The sequence below is a fragment of the Chamaea fasciata genome, unplaced genomic scaffold (genome assembly GCF_029207755.1).
Source record: "Chamaea fasciata isolate MVZ Bird 193981 ecotype frontalis unplaced genomic scaffold, bChaFas1.0.hap1 SCAF_2, whole genome shotgun sequence".
NCBI lineage: Eukaryota > Metazoa > Chordata > Aves > Passeriformes > Sylviidae > Chamaea > Chamaea fasciata.
In genome coordinates this window covers 41,649,990-41,667,314 of record NW_027094087.1, presented here as the reverse complement: position 1 = coordinate 41,667,314, position 17,325 = coordinate 41,649,990, and the positions used below count along the sequence as shown (strand labels likewise).

At 41.1% G+C, this 17,325-nt stretch overlaps 1 protein-coding gene and 1 long non-coding RNA gene across 11 annotated transcripts in view; one reads left to right on the top strand and one right to left on the bottom strand.

Moving 5' to 3' along the window:
* GRIA4 (glutamate ionotropic receptor AMPA type subunit 4) overlaps window positions 1-17,325 on the bottom strand; it is a 219,464-nt gene that overhangs the window by 13,857 nt on the left and 188,282 nt on the right. For 7 of the 10 annotated variants that reach the window (XM_066175756.1, XM_066175763.1, XM_066175760.1 and 4 more), the window contains exon 14: window positions 3,141-3,255. The exons of the other annotated variants lie outside the window; for them this stretch is intronic. In XM_066175756.1, the coding sequence (XP_066031853.1) occupies window positions 3,141-3,255 (115 nt within the window). The remainder of the gene's footprint in view (window positions 1-3,140; window positions 3,256-17,325) is intronic. 10 annotated transcript variants of the gene reach the window in all.
* LOC136285080 (uncharacterized) lies at window positions 1,685-7,021 on the top strand. Its single transcript, XR_010719357.1, has 4 exons — window positions 1,685-1,778; window positions 2,387-2,523; window positions 3,022-3,070; window positions 4,384-7,021. It is a non-coding gene; the product is annotated as an uncharacterized lncRNA (long non-coding RNA).

Below are 17,325 nucleotides of genomic sequence, written 5' to 3'. Positions count from 1 at the left end.
TTAAAAGCCTCAGGCTGGATCTTGAACCAGCAACATCAGCAAAATCAGAGTGTTTTAAAATGGCATTAATGAAGTTCTGAGCTAGCTGTGTTCAGGACAACAAATGGGCAATTATAACATTTAAATCACAATACTGAGTGGTTCTGAATCAAATACAGAATTCTGGTAGACAAGGATTTTAAAAATGCAATCATGGGTATATTTTAGGAGCATTGTCATTACCCACTCATGGCTGAGCCATTAGGTGTATGGTCAGACTCATCAGACTGAGAAAACACAGGCCACCGTGTTCTCCTGAGGGCTGCCAGCAGAGATGGAAAGGAATTCCATCAGCACAGCTTCTGTCCACTCACACTTTATAAAAACAATGGAGCAAAGTGGCAGAAAGTTTTGGTACCTTCCCATGCACCAAATGAAATGATGGCATGAAGTTAGGATCTGAGGTAACACTTTCAGAAACACTCAAATGACTTGAGGAACTCACTCTTATCTTCAATCAGGAACTAATTAAACAGATCACTAAATCACAGGTGGTTCACACAGGGCAGCTTTCTGAACTGTCTTTCTGAATTTTGGAAGATCGTCCCTTAAAGGGAACAATAAATGGGGAGGTTAGAGGTAACCTTTTAACAGCAGAGAATGGAGGTAGGAGACATCTTGTTTTACAGAGCAATACAAACCTTTGGAGAACAGCCAAACTCCCTGGAAGCTCCCTCATTTCTGTAGTCCTCTGTACTATCATGAAGGGATATTGTGGGTCTACACTCTCATATTCTGAATAATGAATCTCAAATAGTAACAGCACAGTTATCAGTCAAGCCTCAGGTGCTGTTTGTTTTTTATAAATTTGTACAATGAAAAGAAGTTTTCTTGAGCTTTTTAAGGAGGCAAGAACTTAGTTCAGGACTTGTTGGTAGCTATCAGGTTTACATGGTGTCCTGGTTATTCCAGTAATGATAGTTTGCTAGCAGAAAAGAAATAAAATACTTAGAGCTCCATTAATTCAGTACAAAGGGTCCTGACTTCAATTGATCAAGACTGTTTCTGAACAAGGAAATTAATTTTACAGATGATAAATGGCTAAGTTACCAAGATCAGATCAGATGCTTCTGCAATGCAGACTTTGAGAAGCGTGGGAAGGCCTGTTCACGTGCATTATATGCTTAGTTCCACCAAACATGGGCAGTGTAGGCACATGATAGACCTGGAGCTTCCCAGGACTCCTGGAACTGCCTACTCACTCAACTGTGCCTGGGAAAAATTGTGGCAAGAAACAGGCCCAAGGTCAGATGAATGCTCATGGCAGGCTGAGTATAGTCCCAGAACCACGGGTTGAGCTGCATCATGTTCTCCATCCTTTGCTAACACTGTCCTGCCCACCATACTTTCTACTGTATCCTGAACTGCCTGTGTCACCTACTGTTTATTTCCACTGGCAATGTGTTCATTTCTTCCTTCCTCCTGCATTCACAGGTCCTCTATTTCTCCATGAACTGCACTCCTCACCTTTTTTTTCTACTCTTCCCCTCCAGCTCCTTTTTCTCTCGCTTTCCACCTCACCAAACTTGCTCCTTCAGCACTTCCAGACTTTTCCCTGGTGAAGCTCTGCATGTCCCTCTACCATGACCTGCTCCCTTTTTCCTGCTTCATGACTCACAGCACCTGTGGCTGGTAATTAGGGAAAGTAAGTTAAAAAGCATCCTTAGCTTGCTATCTAGCTCTTGTCTCAGTTCTCAACCACTGCAAGCTTATGAGGAGGATATTCTAAGAAAATAGAGGTATTTTAATGACTTTATTCTCTGCTTGTGACATTAAAGTAAATAGACAAATAAATAAATAAATAAATTTTCCCCCCCCCCAGTAATGCAAAAGCTCAGGCTTGAGTAGAGGTAAGTGCTATTTGGTGTAATATATCTAAACATTTTGGAAGAGAAAATAGAGACCATTTTTGAAACTGTGACTGCTGGCGAGCAGAGCGGTGTGGGGAAAAACAGGTAGAGCAGCAGGATTGCAAGGCAAAGTGAAGAGGATTGGGAGACCAGTTCTGGGTGAGTGCAAAACAGCCCAAGGGATGGTCCCTGAGGCCAGGACACAGCACAATAGAGCAGGAGGACTAAAAAAGGAAAGAAAATAGTAAGAAAAAAATATATGTAGGCAACCGTAAAGAAAGCTACATAAACTCTGCATGAAAAATTAGTCAAATTTAATCATCTGTATCTGACTAGCTCTGTGCCTGTGCAGCTATCTGTGCAGCATTCTCTAATATATTGTTCACACACAAGCACATAAATACGTATTATTACATACTGCCTGGAACAGAAGGGGTATTTTTAATACTTCAGTTCTCCCCCACTTCACCATCTTCCATGTTTTTGCTTCCTTTCAGCACCAGGCAGTCTCTCAAACAAAGCTGTGAGGAAGCGAGGAAATACTGGTACTGGCCATATGGAAGATAGAGGAGTGCAGAAAGAATATGAAGCTGTTAACACCTCAGCCCAGCATGCAGTCTAAAAGTCCCGTCCGGTAAATTCTGGTAAATTATGCCTAGGGAACCACTATGGATTTCAATTTGTTGTAAAGATATCAGAAAATGTCAGCACGAAGATATTTTATCTGAAATTTGTCTTCCTATTTTGGATGCCTGTGAAAATTGTAATTTGTACCACTATTGTTTGTGTCAACAATGGATCCCTGAGCCTGGACCATACATTAAATTACCCATCAGAGATAGTCACACTGATTTTTTCCCCTTCTCCTCTAACATCACTGAAAAATATTTTGAGTAGTACCATATAGTAGGAAAAAAGTATTAGCTGGTGAGCAGGCTTCTGCAGGTATTTAACAACCTTGGAAAAGGCTCACCACAATTTCAGAAGATGAATGTTTCTGAAAACTGGTGATAGAACCCCAGTCTATCACTGGGGATAGAACCCCGGAGACCATTTCCGAGTTCCCCTTGTGGTGCTTAAACAGATGCAAATATTTTTGCTTTGACAGTAATTGCATACACCTTGGTTTCAGCTGCAGGTACCAGCAGTGCTGTGCTACTGGTGAAGCTGTTTTGTCGCAGGTAAGACCCCAGCAGATGCACCAATTACTTCACATACTGTTTACCCGCTTTTGGTGACATTGAGGCTAACCTTGGAGTCACCTCCCCCGCTGCCACATTCTCCTTTGTCGTACCACCATTTGTTTTTCAATTTGTCCAAGAGGCCTTGTTCATTCAGTTTTAAAACTGCCAGGTTAACAGCATTTCTTGAAACGATAAAACATATTTTGTAAGAAACTGCACAGCTGTTAAGATGTTAGAAGGAATGAGGACTTAAGCTGTTTATAAGCTTGATCCACACACTAAATAAACCTCTCATATCCATATTTCAAAGCCCTTGGCAGCACAAATAATTGTGGTTACTTCCAAATGTGAAAAATATGTTTCCAGTTCTAGAAATGATTTTCAGAACAGCTTGGATTTTAATGCAAAAATTCTATCAACCAACCCAAACGATTTTTGCAAAATGATGATAAAACTCTGCCTGGAATTAAAAACGATTTACACAGATTTATTTGAATCTATATTTAAAGTATGTTCAGTGTGGGCCCAGGCTGTTTTTTCAAGCAGATGAGAAAATGTATCCCCACGTACTAAAGAGGCAAGATCCAGATTGCCTGTGCTAGACGCTGCCAGTTGCTGTGTCACTAGAGTTCTGACATGGGGCATTTCAGACTGATCCTAGATGAGCTAAGGATTAGGGCTCCAGAAACAGGCCATGGGAGGAGGAGCTGAGGAGAACTAACAGCTCACACACTCACTAAGATGCTGTCCAGAGCCAGTCAATAGAAAGCACGGGACAGAAGTTCTTTTGCACAGAGAAAAGAGTTCTGTCTGTCTGTCTGTCAGAAGCCCTGCTGTTGGCACATCTGTACATATGGGATGCAGGCTCTAGAGTCCTGCTCCCTTGGCACATAAGAGGCTTAACTGAAAGGCAAGACCTCGGGTCTAGCTTAGTGCCATGACTCCAGGGACTGCCCTGCTGTTCTGGGAGAGCACCCTATATCCCAGCCCAAAGAGCACCTGAGGAATAGAGGAGGAAGGCAGTGATGAAGGGTGTCTGCACTGGGGAAACGTGGGAACAGTGCAGCCAAACTGAAGCTCAAGCACTGTTGGAAGAGAAAAGCCAGCCAATTAGCTAAGTGCTGAGAGACAAGGAGATTTTTTGGACATCCTGAGGATTTTTCCCTGGAGAGTTTATACATGTTCTGTTACCGCTGTATGAAAGACAAATCCTGCTTTGCTAGCAACACAGTGGCATGGGCACAACAGACTGAAGGGGTTCTGTTAGCCTGGTGGCCTCCATATTGTGTTTAAATGCTTTTTTTTTTCAGATGAAAGAAATACCTGGGAGAGACTTTGGATCTGTGCAGGCAGAGGGGCATTGCCAACACAAAGGCTAAAGCACAGAACCACTGCTTCTGTAGGAACTCAAGACTGCTGGAATTGTACTGAAACTCAGCCAAGAACTAGGATGTCCAGAGAGAATCCGGACTGGATGGCAGCACTATGGACAGTATATAAATGTATACCACCATACAAACCCAAATGTAGGGCATCAGGATTTATGATAGTGACTATTGCCACTAGATAACATTTTAAAATCAGTTGATAAATAATCTGCCATGGTATTTATGCAGCCTTCATCATCCCCAAAGAAAATTTTGCACTTGTTAAAGTGTGTGATTTCCTATCTGTATTACTAAGACCCTAAACTGTCACATATCCTAATGATACACAACTACATCAGTATCAGTAAAATTGTATCTTCCTGTTTTTATGTCCACATGTCCCTTGTGAATCCATGCCTATCAGACATGTATGCTCTTTCTGATGGGGGTCTGCCCAGGCTTGCTCGTGGCTCTGCACAGGCACATGGATCAGTGGCACTGTTCATCTCCAAAGTACCTGACAGGCGTCAGTATTTTAACTACTGCTCTTTGGGGATGATAGGGGGTTGAGAAAGATGGAGTTTCTCTGAATTTGTTTAATGCTCTCAAGGTCTGTCTGTCAGGACTGAGTGGGATACAACAAGAACTATGACTGTCAATAGCATCCTCACTTCAACAACAAAGAGAGGATGCAACACCTTCAAAGCACTTGGAGAAGGGCCAGGAAGAGATCCTCTGGCAGCAGGGCTCTATCAAATCATATGGCACTATTAGACACTGGGGTTTGTGATTCAGCTTCTCTAGAGATGGCTGATCTCTCATCCCTGAGGGTCCTTTCTGATCTTAGAATGGAAATTTTTCTCTCACTTATTAAGAGAGATATCTTCCTGGCAAACAGGTACAGACAGTGGTACTTCACAGCTTATGGAGAGTCCTTTACTACACTGGTCCATCTGTGGGACAACTGTCAGCTTCAGCACAAACCTTCACTGTCTTCTGGCAACAGCTTTTTATAAAGCTCCTCCTGGATGAAAGATGGGTCCTTGCTGGCTGGTCATGAAGTTTGGAAACTACTTGTGTATAGATCTGATGTTACCTAACGTCACTGTGGTTAGACTTATATGAGATTTTCAACAGAGATACAGTAATTGCTTGTCTGTCCCTGAAAGGGAAAATGAGAACTGTAGGCTGTAGTGGGAGTGGTAACAAGCTGCTCTTGGTGGATAAATCTTTAAGGGGAATTTAGCAGCCAGGCTGACAGATGTCATTTTGTGCAAGTGCTCTAATTATGGTTCACACTCCAGAGGGAGAGAAGCAATTGCAAAATTGGAATGAAATTGTTCATTTGTCCCTTTTGTTCTTGGAAGCAATTGCTTTTGAACCAGTCATATTTACTACAGATTTTTCATACTCAGCTTTTCATTACAAAGCCTGTGCTTTCAGTCTGTTTGCCCCATTCAGAAACTTAACTGTGTGGCCAGCCTTGCCACTTAACAGACAGATTTCCAGTACACTAAACATAAATGTTACCTTTTTAAGGACATTGGGACTGGGCCATAGATGAAACACATTTCTTCAACGCTGAATAACATTACTTATTCTGAAAATCACTTAGAGATATGTCTGGAGCCTGCTGTCGACAAAGTCAATGTCGAAACTCCTTGCTTCAACAGGATCCAAAACAAGGTCTAATTTAATGCTGCTATGTCAAATTGTCACACTGGGCAGCAATAACACAAGCAGCTGCTTTGACAGTTCTACAGATTGCAGGCAGGATTGATCACTCCCACGAAAAATGAAATGTATCCCAAGGAATCTCGCTAACTCTCAATTCAACAAGCCACTTCATCTCAGGCTGATTTTAAAGCAGATGGGAAGCCCTATCAATCTGTCCATCTGAAAAAAGCATCTTCAGACTATTTCCTCTGAGCTGTAGTCTCTCATATGTGAACATTAAAGCTCACCAAATAAGACAATCCTTATGCTAAAATCCTGAGAAAGGATTTTAAATCTTTATCTTATTTTGGATGAAGATGTTACCTGATAATTTACAACTTTTTTTTCAAGTTTATGTCCACTTACACCTTTCATTTGGATATTCCAAGATAAATTAAAAACAACTAGGTGATGTCTTTGAAAACGAATATAAGTTTTCATGTTTAATTTTCACGTAGAAGGGAAAGAGCTTTCTCACTTACCAAATGTTTAAATTTATCTTTCAAAGCATTAAAGATTATCAAGGATAATTTTCCCACAGTCATTTAGAGAAGCTGCAGCTGGTTGATAGTAATCCTAGAGTAATAAATAGATAAATAAATGAAACCCATTCATGAGAGGGTTATTTAGCTGGGTTATTAGCCATATCCATAGACAGTTTCACAGCACAATAGAGAAATGAAAATAAAAAGGGTGAAGAAGTAAATGTGGATTTAAGCTGCAATCATCACTCTGAAATAAAACTGTATTGTTTATAAATGTAACACATTATTGTCCTCATCATGTCTAGTAGGCCATGTAAAACCAGGTTAGTTTCACACTGCTTTCTCTGTTGCTTTGTCATCCAGGTCCACCTCAACATGTGGAAACAAATAATTTCCTTCTGGTCAGCAAAACACAGAGAACCTTTGCTCAACACTGCTGTACCTCCCAGCTAGGTTATAACTGAGAGCCTAAAATGTGCAATGGTGACTGCATTAAAAGTTATATACCAAGACCTCAGAGCCAGGCTAGATCACCCATACTCACCCTAGACAGTGTTTCGTTCTGCCACAGAGGAAGGCATTTGGGAACCTGAGTTTCTTCATGGCAGAAACTTTTCTTTCATCTTAAAAAATAGGACTGTATCCTTAATACCACACTTACTCCAAACTCCCACTAAAAACAGTGTATTCCTCAATAAAGGAACTGACATCTTTGCAAGAGTCAGGGTTTAACAGTAAAAAGCAGGCAAGGGTTTTAATATTTGACTCTTAATCCTTGGTGTCACTGCACATTCCTGCTTTTTTCATTACTCTGAAGAAAACAGAGTCCTCGCACGTAATAGTCAAGCCAATTCAGACAAAATTGCAGCCCTCACTTCACAAGTAATTGGGTGCATGGACGGTGATTTCAATGTATAGATCACAGTTATGTTTAACCAGCCTTTATAATTACAGTATGAAAAACGGGATGAGAATTAAACCATTATCACTCATTTAAAATCACTGTCCACCGCCCTAAAAATACACAGTAGTAAGCAGTTTAAAACATTAATATATATCCATTCTTTTTTTTTTTAGAAGAGCCCATCTGTGCTGTAGATACACCTTACACAGTTATCAAAAGATAAAACTGCAGGTAGATGACAATGGAACTACCCAGTCCCTTGCAAAACAACATCAGTGATTCCAAATGGATACCTCATTTGTTACCCAAAAGAATTGCAGCAGGGCGATTGCCCAAAGCCCAAGGAAGCCAACAGAGAGGTTTGCTTTGACTTCCACTGAGTTTGGATCACATCAGTGATTAGAAGTTGACCCATCTGTTGGACTTTAGTCTGTAAGAAGCAGTGAGGGAGGCATGCAACAAATGACCTGAACACCATGGTGGACCACACTGCGGAACCCAGCTCATTTACATGCTCAACCACAGGGGGGGCATTACCACAGCTGCTAAAGACACACACAAAGGTCCCTGCACCACAAGAGAATGAGACAGAGGTCCAGGCTAGGGACCACCATGGCCAACATCACAAGCACTGCTGGAAAGCTGAGACAGTTGTAGCAGAACATCATGAAAAGGCACACAAAATTTCGCCTAATGCAACACTTCCAACATCAATTTCAACACAGAAACTCATCACTCCTTAAAAAATCAGGAACTAAAACATGACATGCATTCTGCTCAATAAGACCAAGCCTGTTTTCGCAGCCTAATGCCCAGAGCTTGAATACACACAACAGAAAGAAAAGGCTCTCTCCAGTCTGGTTAGTCTGAATACATACCCAGATGTATGTATACTTGTATACAAATATGTATACTCTCAGCCACAGCTGCTTTTCATTTAAATCATTCAGTTCCCAAAATCCCTGGATGCACCATGGTTCATAGGATGGGTGGAAAGCACCACCCATCTGCACCATTCAGCATCATCCCAAAGTGCAATTCCAAGGACTCAGCCTTGGCCTGGATCACAGAGACTGCCTCCATGAAGTGCAGTCTCAGAATATCCGCTTTTGAATCCTAAATACTGAATACTGGCATAAAGGCACAGACAGTTACCTAAGTACTCATTACAACAAAGACAGGATCTTTGCTGTAGGCATTTAATAACAATATTTTAGGCAGCTGGTAGAGCTTTGCCAGGAAAACTTAAATGCCTTAGCTATTTAAACAGCTTTGACATTTTCCTGAATCTCTTTCCTGAACTTAGACTCATAAATTCTGTGTAACTGGCGTGTTAGAAAGCAAAAATACTTCCCTGCATCCTGGATAGATTCTTAGCACAGTTCTGCAGTTATCATCACAGATGGCGGCACTGTTGTTTCACTGCTAGAGTTGGGGATGTTGTTCACTTGCAATAATGAATGAGCAAGATGTGCAAAAATAACGTGACTCGTTAATGAGACCCTACAGAGACGAAACCAGCCTTGTTTAAACTGCAGCCAAACTGTACAGCCCATCGTCCCAGAAATGCTGGGGTCACCCCCAGAGCTGCTGAGACAAAAGCAGAGCAGAGATCCCAACCCTCCAAAAGGCTTTTCACAAATCGTTCCCAGAAGGGATTTCCAAGTCTCAGAAATCGCTCAGTCACTTAGAAGTCACGTGGTGCAGAGAGGTGGCATCTCTGGTTAACCTCAGGTTCTCTGAACATACAACAAAGTTCAACAAGGAGTACTGAATGATGTTATATGAACAAAGCTCCATAGGTGGGCCATATGTGAGGTATGGACCAACTGGCAAAATACAGAGGCTTCCTTTCTATTATGATAAAATATATGACCACATTGTCCTATAAGTTTGTTGCACATACACTCGTACCTGTAAAGAAAGGGGGATCAGCAAACTACTGTACAATGGGAAGTAAAACCACAGATGTGGTGGTGCATCACTATAGGGGTTGAAACAGAGAGTATAATGGAACTGATAAAGGAGCCTGGTATCTTAAGCCTGACTGAGCAGAAACCATGGAAGAGACAGACACAGATAAAGGCTCCCTGGGGTAGAAGTGACCAAGAAACATGTTGTGAAACTTTGCAATGATTACCTGATGTCATAAGTAGTGATAACCTGACATCATGCTGTAACCGATGTCATAAAGAATGTATAACCAATAAGAATTGCTACCAAAAATAGAACCAAAAATATAAGTGCCACACAAGACAAACCCTATATAAATGCCTTGTGTGCTCAATAAATTTGGGCTTCTGTTCAGAACTCAGAATGTCCCCATCTCTCAATTGTTGATACATCATGACCAAAGGAACAAGTTTTCCTGAGAATGCAGTATCACAGGCAGTGTTGATCAGTGATGATGTGTCTCAAGCAACCCCAAGCTCATTTTCCTCCTTGCACTTTGGATATCTCTCCCAGCAGGTACCTGCTGGTGCAGCCATCATGCAGACCAGCCCCAGGGCACTCCTGGCACAAGCTGGAGGGCCTCCTCCCGCAGGATAAGGCAGAGAGGGTGCTCCATGGAGCCAAGGTCAGTGACCTCATTTCACTTGCAATTGTGAATTGCAGTTATTCTCTCAGGATCTAATCTGTATCCAACCCAGGTGGCTTGGGAAGAGGAGGCCACAGCTGCCAGGAGCCCTTCCTCTCCCCCCAGCCTAGCGCTTCCTGGATGTAGCTGAGGATCTGTCTTAAATGTGCTTAGCGAAACACAAGTGGGTGCATTTTTATAGATTGTATATATCATCCATTCAAATGATTTTTAGCAGGAAAAATTAAAATGCAACCTTACCAAGCAAAAAATTAAGACCTGCACATCTTTTGAGCTGTTTATTTTATCCATGTTTTGAAAAGCACTGATGGCAGATTGTAACATGACACAAATGTAGTGCGGTTTAAGGGTGTTTGACAATTCATCAAGAGAAATTAAGTGTAAAGCTGCATGGCACTGGCTGAATATGTTTAATAAATTAGGAATGAAACAAGCACTCTGTTAATGAGGAAGATGTAGCCAAAGCTTACATCACTGTGTACTCAGAAGGCCCGAAGGATCAATAATGTAAATATTAAAAAGGAGAGCTAATGCATGAACATTTTTACAAGAAAAATAACCTAAACTTTAAAGACAAAAGGCCTGCTTTAAAAGCATATCCTCTTAAATACATTTAAGATCTTACAGGGGAAATATTTTTACTGGGATTTACAAAGGTTTGCATGCTGTCATGTTATTTGGATAAAAAAAAATATATTCAAATACTGAAGCACAGCAGTCATCAAAACATTTTCACATGTTAGTTCAAACAAAATAGAGTCCTTGGCACTTGCTGTCATAACTTGGCCAGCATTTATATTAAATAAAGAACTGCTAGTATTCATGTTGTGAGTCTTGATAATATACTAGCTTTTCCACAGTGAGTCTCTCAGGCTTTTCTGCTAAGTTCCTCTATATCTATATTCATGCTTATCAAAGAAAGGATGTGATCAGCCATCTCAGCAGAATGCTCAGGTCCAGCTCAGGACCCACCAGCACAGAGAATGCCTCCTGAATTCTATCTTGCAAAATTCACATACCCCTGAAGAACTGACTGGTCTGTAGAAAGCCAAAGTATTGCAAAAAAGCTCTGGGCAGGTTCTGTGCTGCATTAGAAGCTGAAGCCTTTTAAAAACATTATTTTAAAATCCCCTGTCTAACTGCATTTAAAAAACCTCTTAGAGAAAAATATATCAAAATATTAGTCAAACAATAGGAATAAAGGATTTTTACATGAATGTATGTTTATTCCTATCTAATTAGAAATGGGAAATTTACAGCAGTACTCAGATACTTTTCAGTTGTGAATTATTAAAATAAGTACAGCACTCTTCATTTAGCCATCCAAATAAGATGGTTAATTTCCAGGGGCAGTGAGTATTTACAGCTTCTATGTATATCCTGAGTATAGTACACAGTTTAGTTCCTCGAGCTGAGCTTTGTAAACAAATATAAGCCAAACTGACACCTTGAGGATCAGCAGGAGTTCCAATTAATGGGAGATCCACTGCTGCTAAAAATTGCCATAGCTACTTTGAATTCAAAGAGGTTCTGACAATTTACACCAGCTAAAGGTCTGATGACTGTAGTTTAAAATATTTGTATAGATTGAAAGCTGTTTTGCAGCAAGATACTCCAATTACATTATGCAAACACTTCTTGGTACAAGCAATTAAATATATATTTTGCCTGTGTAAAAACAACAGCAGTTGACCTGGGATTGCAACTCAGCTTGCTTCTCTGTTTTATACAAAGCTTTGCTGTAAACAAAAAAGACAGAAAATTGTCCCTTGGAGAAACTGTTCATATTGGTTCAGTACACAGTCATTAGTAGCAGCAGAAATTCTAGTTTCTCCCAACTCTGAGCTATTTTAACTTTTGCTAACAACTACCTAATCCTGTTCTCACTGAGCAGTGCATTTTTTTAAAAAAAGCACAATTTTTCTTGCTGGTTCCAGCATAAGCAGGATTATGTGAATAGGCTGCTGCAGTCCAACACCTGCGAGTCAGGATTCATGTTTTAAAGGCTTAGAATTATAGAGTCATAGAATGGTTTGGGTTGGAAGGGACTGTAAAAATTATCTAGTTCCAAGTCCCCTGCTATGGGCAGGGGCACCTTCCACTAGACCAGGTTGCGCAAAGCCCCATCCAACCCAGCCTTGAACCCTTCCAGAAATGGGGTATCGACAACAATGCTGGGTAACCTGTACCAGTGTGTCTAACCACCCTCAGCAAATCCCTCACTTGAGTGGTATTTTTCAAAAGTGTCTGAGCACCAGTGTAACACTGTCTCCACGCTGCAGGAGTCACTCTTAGGGTAAGCTTAGCCCACTGCCAAGTGCCTCAAAACTCTCTTTCACCTCAGAAACATTAGTAACCCTGAGCCATTTGTGGGTTTTATGCAGTTGAAATTGCTGAAATAATTTACTGTAATATTTTTAAAACTGACATGTGAAAAGTGAGCATGTTTAAGTACATCCCTCCCCCCACCCAATACATAATGCTTCTCCAGTAACTCCTAAGTTTAGGGTCCCCCAACTGAAAGAAAATGACAGTATTGGCACAGACAGGTCGGGGTTTCATGGCAAAGCACAGCATGTGGTTCAGTGCCAGGCAGAGGTTCCATCTGTGTTGGATAAGCACTGCTGAAAGTTAGGGAGTAGCAGCTTGAGGTGAGGGTCACAGCAGTGAAGATTTATCATACCGCATGCTGTGCCTCTCCTCTCCTACTTAGACTGCATTAGTGCAAGCCTCTTGCAATGACATTATGTTTTGTTACCCAGGCATATGTAAAAACTCCTTATGTCTCTCTAACTCAAGAAAAAACCAAATGCTGCAGTTTACTGCCTGCACAACTAATCTTATTGTTTTTCAAATGGATGATTTAACAGGACTGAAAACATTATTCACCATTACTGATCTTGGCCAGAAGATTTAAATTTTCCTTTATATAATATCTTAACCATATTTGTAAGGCATTTTAAATTTATGCTTCTGAATGCCAGAAAGGGACCATTTTCACCCAGAATGAGGCTAGGAAAACATATCTCTTTTGGATGCAATTCAGTGCTTATTGAATAGAAATATGGTGTGGCTCCTTGTAACTTAGAAAGCTGTTCCTTCTTTACATCCACCCAATCCATTTGATATCACTGATGGATTACTAGACAAGTTATTAAGATCACTGACTCTGGCTACCTTATGCAGAGGAAGATTTTACTACATCAAAATCTTCCAGAACAAAGTGGGTGGCAGCTGTTTCAGCAGCTTCTAATTTTTCACTCCATTCAACATGTCCCAGCAGAGGCAGAAATATTGTACCTTTGACTGAGCATTTCACAGCTTTCCTCTGCAGGAAGACCCAGTCCTAGGTTGAATCACCTTTCCCAGAATTGTTACTGTGACATCCAAAAGCAGTCAGAACTTACTGCTGAATCTTGCTACAAATCATGGAAAATGAAATATGCTGCTGGACTAACTGCAAATATTAGGTTTTCTGGTTCCTAACCAGCCCCATATCTCAATGTGCTATATAAATATACATTCTATTTAGTGGGTAGCAGGGCGGAAAAACGAATTTAAGATTTTAATGCAGTATTGAACATATCTGGAATTTTTGCAGATTTGGTTCAAATCTGGCAATATTTGAAAAGATTTCACTCTCAGACTTCTCCAATTTTTCGTTAATGTAAGGCTGAATACACCATTTATGAACATACAATAATGGGTGAGAGGAGCTACACTGCACATGGTCTTTGCCTGTTTTCTACTCCTTATGATAGGTTGCTGTATTTTCCTACTTGCAAGCATCAGGATCTCACAAGAGCACCTGATTAGTGTAAGATGTCTTTAAGACTCAGAAATGGCAGAAAAACATCAGGAGTCATGATGGAGTGACTTCTACAAGTAAAAGTGCTCAACTGAGCATCTCTGCATGCCTTTTCATAAACCACCTCACCGTCATCACATGATTCTCCATGATACAAGTCCTCTATCCTAGCTAATATTTCTGAGATGTCCTCAGAGAAGAGTCATACAAAAGGAATTGCATTTAATTACTTTCGGGGTGACAGATGTAGGTACTGGTGGCAAGAGCTGCAGTGAAAGAAAAAAACCCAGCTTCTGCCATCTTCCCAGCAGCTACATTTGGGAAAAAAAACCCAAAACAAACAACTACTTCTGTTGTCAGGAATTCACAGAGTAGCCACATTCAGTTGAATTCATAAAAAAGAAGCACAGCCAGCAAGTCAGAGGGGATTCTGCCCCTCTGTGCCACTCCTGTGACTACCTCCATCCAGCTCTGGGGACCCCAGCACAGGAAGGACAGGGACCTGCTGGAGTGGGTCCAGAGCGGGGCCAAAAAATGATCACAGGGATGGAGCAGCCCTCCCATCAGAACTGGCTGAGAGAGTTGGAGTTGTTCAGCTCAAATAAAACTAGGTTCCAGGGAGACCTTATTAAGGCTTTTCAATACTTAAAGGGGGGTAATAAGAAAGATGGGAACAAAGCTTTTTAGTGGGCCTGCTAAAACAAAACAAGGAGCAGTGGTTTTCAGGTAAAGGAAGGCAGATTTAGACTAAAGGACAGTAGACTTAGACTGCACATAAGGAATAAATCTCATAGAATAAGGATGGTAAAACACTGGAATAGGTTGTCCAGAGAGGTGTCTCATTCCTGGAAACATTCCAGGTCAGGCTGGACTGAGCTCTGAGCAACCTGCTCAGTCCCTGCACATTGCAGAAGGGTTGGACTAGATGACCCTTAAAGTTCCCTTCACACCCAAGCTATTCTGTGAGTCTATGATTCTGTGTGGTTCTATTTATGTCTATATCTTTATTTTAGGAACAAGCCCATGCTTGTTCTGTTTTTAAGGTACTGTTTCTAACCTTTTGCCTGTCTGGTTACACCTTTCAGCCACCAAGCCCTAGTCTCACCTTAATGAGAATGAAGCATGAAATGACTGCGAAACCAAATACCATCAGCATTCTGTACACAACTAAAAGTGCTGTAATACAAGCAAGCTCTTCAATACCTTTTCCTAGTAAGAATAGCTTACTCCTCATGGGAAAGCTTTAGGGCAAAACTGCTGTTTGCTTCTGAGGGATTTCATCCACTGCCATCAATGTCCATGAAGTTACTAACAAAACATGGCCACTATGCCGTAAGCTATTGGCAGCACAGAAATCAGGATGGATTCTTGACTTTCATGACTGCCAGAAACAGATCACTAATTCATGAGATTTGTACAGCTGATACACTTTTGGCAGGTCCAAACTTAGACTGAGAAGACGCATGAGGGATTTCTGCAACATTACATTCACGCTTCTTTGTGCCTCCATACTGATGTTTTTCATAAAGGCAATAAATGGAAAGATTTCAGCTAAGACATGTTCTCTTAAGCTTATGATGCAATCACTTTGAAGTTCATTACTTTAATTAGAAGCAGAGACTGAAAGAAAAAAACAGGGGAGCTATTTCCCAGGTGGGAACTGGAGCTGCAACTGCAATGCAAACAATAAGAACACTGCAAAACTTGTGCCCTAGTGGAATGCTGGATTGTGTTTTGCCTAATGGTAGATCAATACCATACAAATGAAGCAATTACAGTTGTGCCATATAAAGCCTTATTTGGTCTGCAGCCAAAATGGGGATTAGCTGGAAGAGTTCCTAGGACTTTCTGCCTGAATATTATTGCAGAAGTTAATGAGGAATATCTGATATGCTTAGACAAACATAAACAGTGCCAGCAACCAGATGAGATGGTTGGTCCAACAGCCAGTGTGCTGATAATTAAAATGACCTGAAGCCAGCTGAACATCAGCCCAAGATCAGGTGAAATGATCACAAGGGCAATCAAATCCCTCTGGCAACCAACTATATGATGTCACCATCAATACAGCCATGAACATAGCAGCAAACTCTCCACCTTCCACTTAAGTATGGAGCAGCTTCACTTTTGCCCAGCTTTGTGTCCCTATACTGCCACTGGTGGTGGTGAAGGAAAGGCCACAGTCAGCTCAATACAATGGTTCTGCCAGGACTTTACTGTGTCCCACATATTCTCACTCACTACACCACCTGGTCTAGTAGAAGGTGTCCCTGCCCATGGCAGGGGGTTGAAAACAGGTCAAGGTTCCTTAAGGACCCTTAAGGGTCCTTTAAGGTCCCTTCCAACCCAAACCACTCTGTGAAATGCAAATATAGCAGCTCTCAGACCAGTCAGACCAAGCATAATCACATCAATACGGTGACACATGCTTGTAACGTTTCAAATACAAGCAGCCAGGCCATAGAGAAAGCACAGTACTAAAAGTACTAATAGATCTCCACAGTGGATATGGAGATGCAAATAATGTAATTACTGTTGTCCTGAATACATGTCCACGTGCCAATTTTAATTAAAAAAGCCTTATGGAGCAGGGTCCACTGGTGACGGAGATTTCTGCCATTGCTTTCTAAATGGAACGCAAAACACAGTCATAGACCACAGACTGTTTCAGAAACCATTAGTACAAGTTACAATTTCCAGATTGTTTTTTCTCCAGAACACTTTCTTTGACCAAAGACACTGTGAGATCTACCACCATGTTTATCCTGACGCATCACTGTGTTTATCACCTCCATGGATTTGAAATAATCATACAAACATCTGGAGTGGGAATGGGCTTCAAATATTACAGCATAATAAACACTATGCTATTAATCTTCACTATTCCTCTGAGGCTGGTGGGCATTTGTCATTACCCTCAATTAACAAAGGTGAATCTGAAGTAAGAAGGTGCACTGGTCTTCTCCAAGACTCCCAGGATATCTGGGCAGGGTCATTAACTAAGCTCACCAGTGTGACATGACTTCAGGCAATCAAACTTCATTGCTTCTCAAAAATCGCTATGTCTTTTCAGGCAACCATTCATAGAGAATTTATCCTCTGGTCTCCCAGAGATAGATTAAACTTAAACTTCTGTGTGTATTTCCTCAATTCAGTCTTTAACCACAACATACTCCTAATTTTTCCTGCCAAAAGTGGGCGACAGCCAACCTGAGTGGTCTCACTTCCGTAACAAACTCATCCACATTTTGACCCACTCAGGAATTTCAAAAAAGTCCATGTTGTCAATCACTCAGCAGGTCTATAAAGCTGCTTAGGAGGTTAACTGCTCCTTTTTCCCTGGCAAAGAAGAGGTATGAATGAAGCACAGTCA